Below are 2179 nucleotides of genomic sequence, written 5' to 3'. Positions count from 1 at the left end.
GTTTTTGTTAGTGAAGTTATAGGTTGGTTTTCCTGTTTGAGTCAATCTGTTAAAAATAACAATTGAAAGTTTAATGTTAGTTCGGTTAGGTTAATTAGTTCATATTTAATTGAATTAACAAATCAGTTTGTTAGTTGGGGAGTTAACGAGTTGATCGTTAATGATGTTGTGTTTTATGTTAGCTAGAGTGAGTTTCCAATTGACATGTTGTTATTGGATTTGCAGGGTTCTGAAGATGCAGGATATACGGTGAATTGCAGTCTCTTGAAATATACATCTGAATGAAGGACTTTATTTTGTGTTTTGAAGGTTACAGTTGTAAGATAATGGAAATCGTGTCCTTCTCATTGATCTCAATAGAATATATATATACATCAATGTGTAACATTTGGTCAACTATCTAATTATGATACAACATAATTATAGAAAACTAATTATGACTAATTATAACAAAATATTCTATTCTATCACATCCCCGCAGTCGAAGCGGGAGGTTCACAGACGCTTAGACTGGTCCGAAAATCATCAAATAGAATGCGAGGAAGTCCTTTGGTGAAGATGTCTGCGATCTGATGTCTTGAGGGAACATGAAGGACGCGAGCCTGACCACGAGCTACGTTTTCCCGAACAAAATGAATGTCCATCTCAATATGCTTAGTACGCTGATGCTGCACAGGATTACCAGATAGATAGATGGCACTAACATTGTCACAATACACCAAAGTGGCCTAAGGAATAGGAAAATGGAGTTCCAGGAGAAGATTGCGAATCCAACACGATTTGTAGACAACATTGGCAACCCCCCTATATTCGGCTTCAGCACTGGAACGGGAGAGAGTTGGCTGCCTTTTGGAAGACCAAGAAATAAGGTTGTCACCTAGAAAAACACAGTACCCAGATGTAGAACGTATGGTGTCAGGACATCCACCCCAATCAGCGTCAGTGTAGGAGATAAGCTTTGTAAAGGGAGATGGGGATAAGTGTAGTCCAAAATGTAAGGTGCCCTGAACATAGCGGAAAATGCGCTTAAGAGCAAGCATGTGTTCCGTGTGAGGGGCATGCATGTGAAGACAAACTTGTTGAACAACATATGATATATCAGGTCGAGTGAAGGTGAGATACTGTAGGGCCCCTGTAAGACTCCGATACAAGGAGGGATCCTCATAAGAAGTGCCGGAGGAGGTGCTGAGTTTCTGCTTGGTGTCAACAGGAGTGGCTGATGGTTTACAGGACGCCAGGCCAGCACGTTCAATGATCTCTGATGCATAAGTGCTTTGACTGAGAAATATTCCATCAGGATGACGAGATACTGCAATATCCAGAAAGTAACTCGGAGGGCCCAAATCCTTCATTGCAAACTCAGATGCTAAGAGTGACATAATTGATTTGCGGAGGACCTGAGTGGAAGTGATGAGGATGATGTCGTCTACATACAGTAGAATGTAGGCCATGTCTAAACCTTGTCGATATATGAAGAGGGAGTGGTCTGATGTGCTATGGCGAAAGCCAATGGTGGGGACATAGTCAGCAAAACGTTGGTACCATGCCCTAGGTGCTTGCTTGAGACCATACAATGACTTCTTCAACCGACATACATAATCTGGATGACGGAGGTCGCGGAAACCCAATGGCTGATGCATGTAAACAGTCTCATGAAGATCACCATGTAAAAAGGAATTCTGGACATCCAGTTGGTGAATGGGCCAAGACTTGGATAGAGCAATGGTAAGCACTGTTCGAATGGTAGCGGGTTTCACCACGGGGCTAAAAGTCTCATCACAATCCACACTTGCAACCTGTGACATGCCATCACCTACAATACGAGCCTTATAACGCTCAAAGGAGCCATCAGAATTTTTCTAATGCCTAAAAATCCACATACATCGAATAAGATTAGCATCACAAGGACGAGGAACTAAATCCCACATCTTATTTCGAATAAGAGCACCAAATTTAGATTGCATTACGGATTTCCAATTCGGGTCTGATAAGGCTAGTTTGGGGTTTTTAGGAATGGGAGAGATGGTGTGGTTAGAGTGAGAGATTGATAAGTTAAATATCATGCGGGGTTTGACAATGCCTTTCATGCTTCGGGTGGTGATGGTTCGTGTAGGTGGAGGTGGATGCGGTTGAATTGATGGTGATGATGGAGAGTTTATTATAATGGGTGTGTTGATCG

General features: G+C 42.0%; 1 protein-coding gene across 1 annotated transcript; it reads right to left on the bottom strand.

Annotated features, from left to right (window-relative positions):
• Positions 1-728: 728 nt before the first annotated feature.
• Positions 729-1964, bottom strand: LOC127095532 (uncharacterized mitochondrial protein AtMg00810-like). The gene is made up of 2 exons (XM_051034208.1): positions 1883-1964; positions 729-1813 (listed from the first exon to the last, which is right to left on the bottom strand). The coding sequence occupies exons 1-2, from the start codon at positions 1962-1964 to the stop codon at positions 729-731; spliced, it is 1167 nt and encodes a 388-aa protein (XP_050890165.1).
• Positions 1965-2179: the final 215 nt, after the last annotated feature.

The sequence above is a fragment of the Lathyrus oleraceus genome, chromosome 6 (assembly GCF_024323335.1).
Source record: "Lathyrus oleraceus cultivar Zhongwan6 chromosome 6, CAAS_Psat_ZW6_1.0, whole genome shotgun sequence".
Taxonomy (NCBI): Eukaryota; Viridiplantae; Streptophyta; class Magnoliopsida; order Fabales; family Fabaceae; genus Lathyrus; species Lathyrus oleraceus.
This window is presented reverse-complemented; position numbering and strand designations above follow the sequence as displayed.

Bases quoted from the DNA above. Each gene is read 5' to 3' on its own strand.
- LOC127095532 (XM_051034208.1), bottom strand. From the start codon at position 1,964: ATGCAATCTAAATTTGGTGCTCTTATTCGAAATAAGATGTGGGATTTA. The intron at 1,814-1,882 runs GTATGTGGATTT...CTCGTATTGTAG, and splicing joins TGATGCTAATCTTATTCGAT to GTGATGGCATGTCACAGGTT.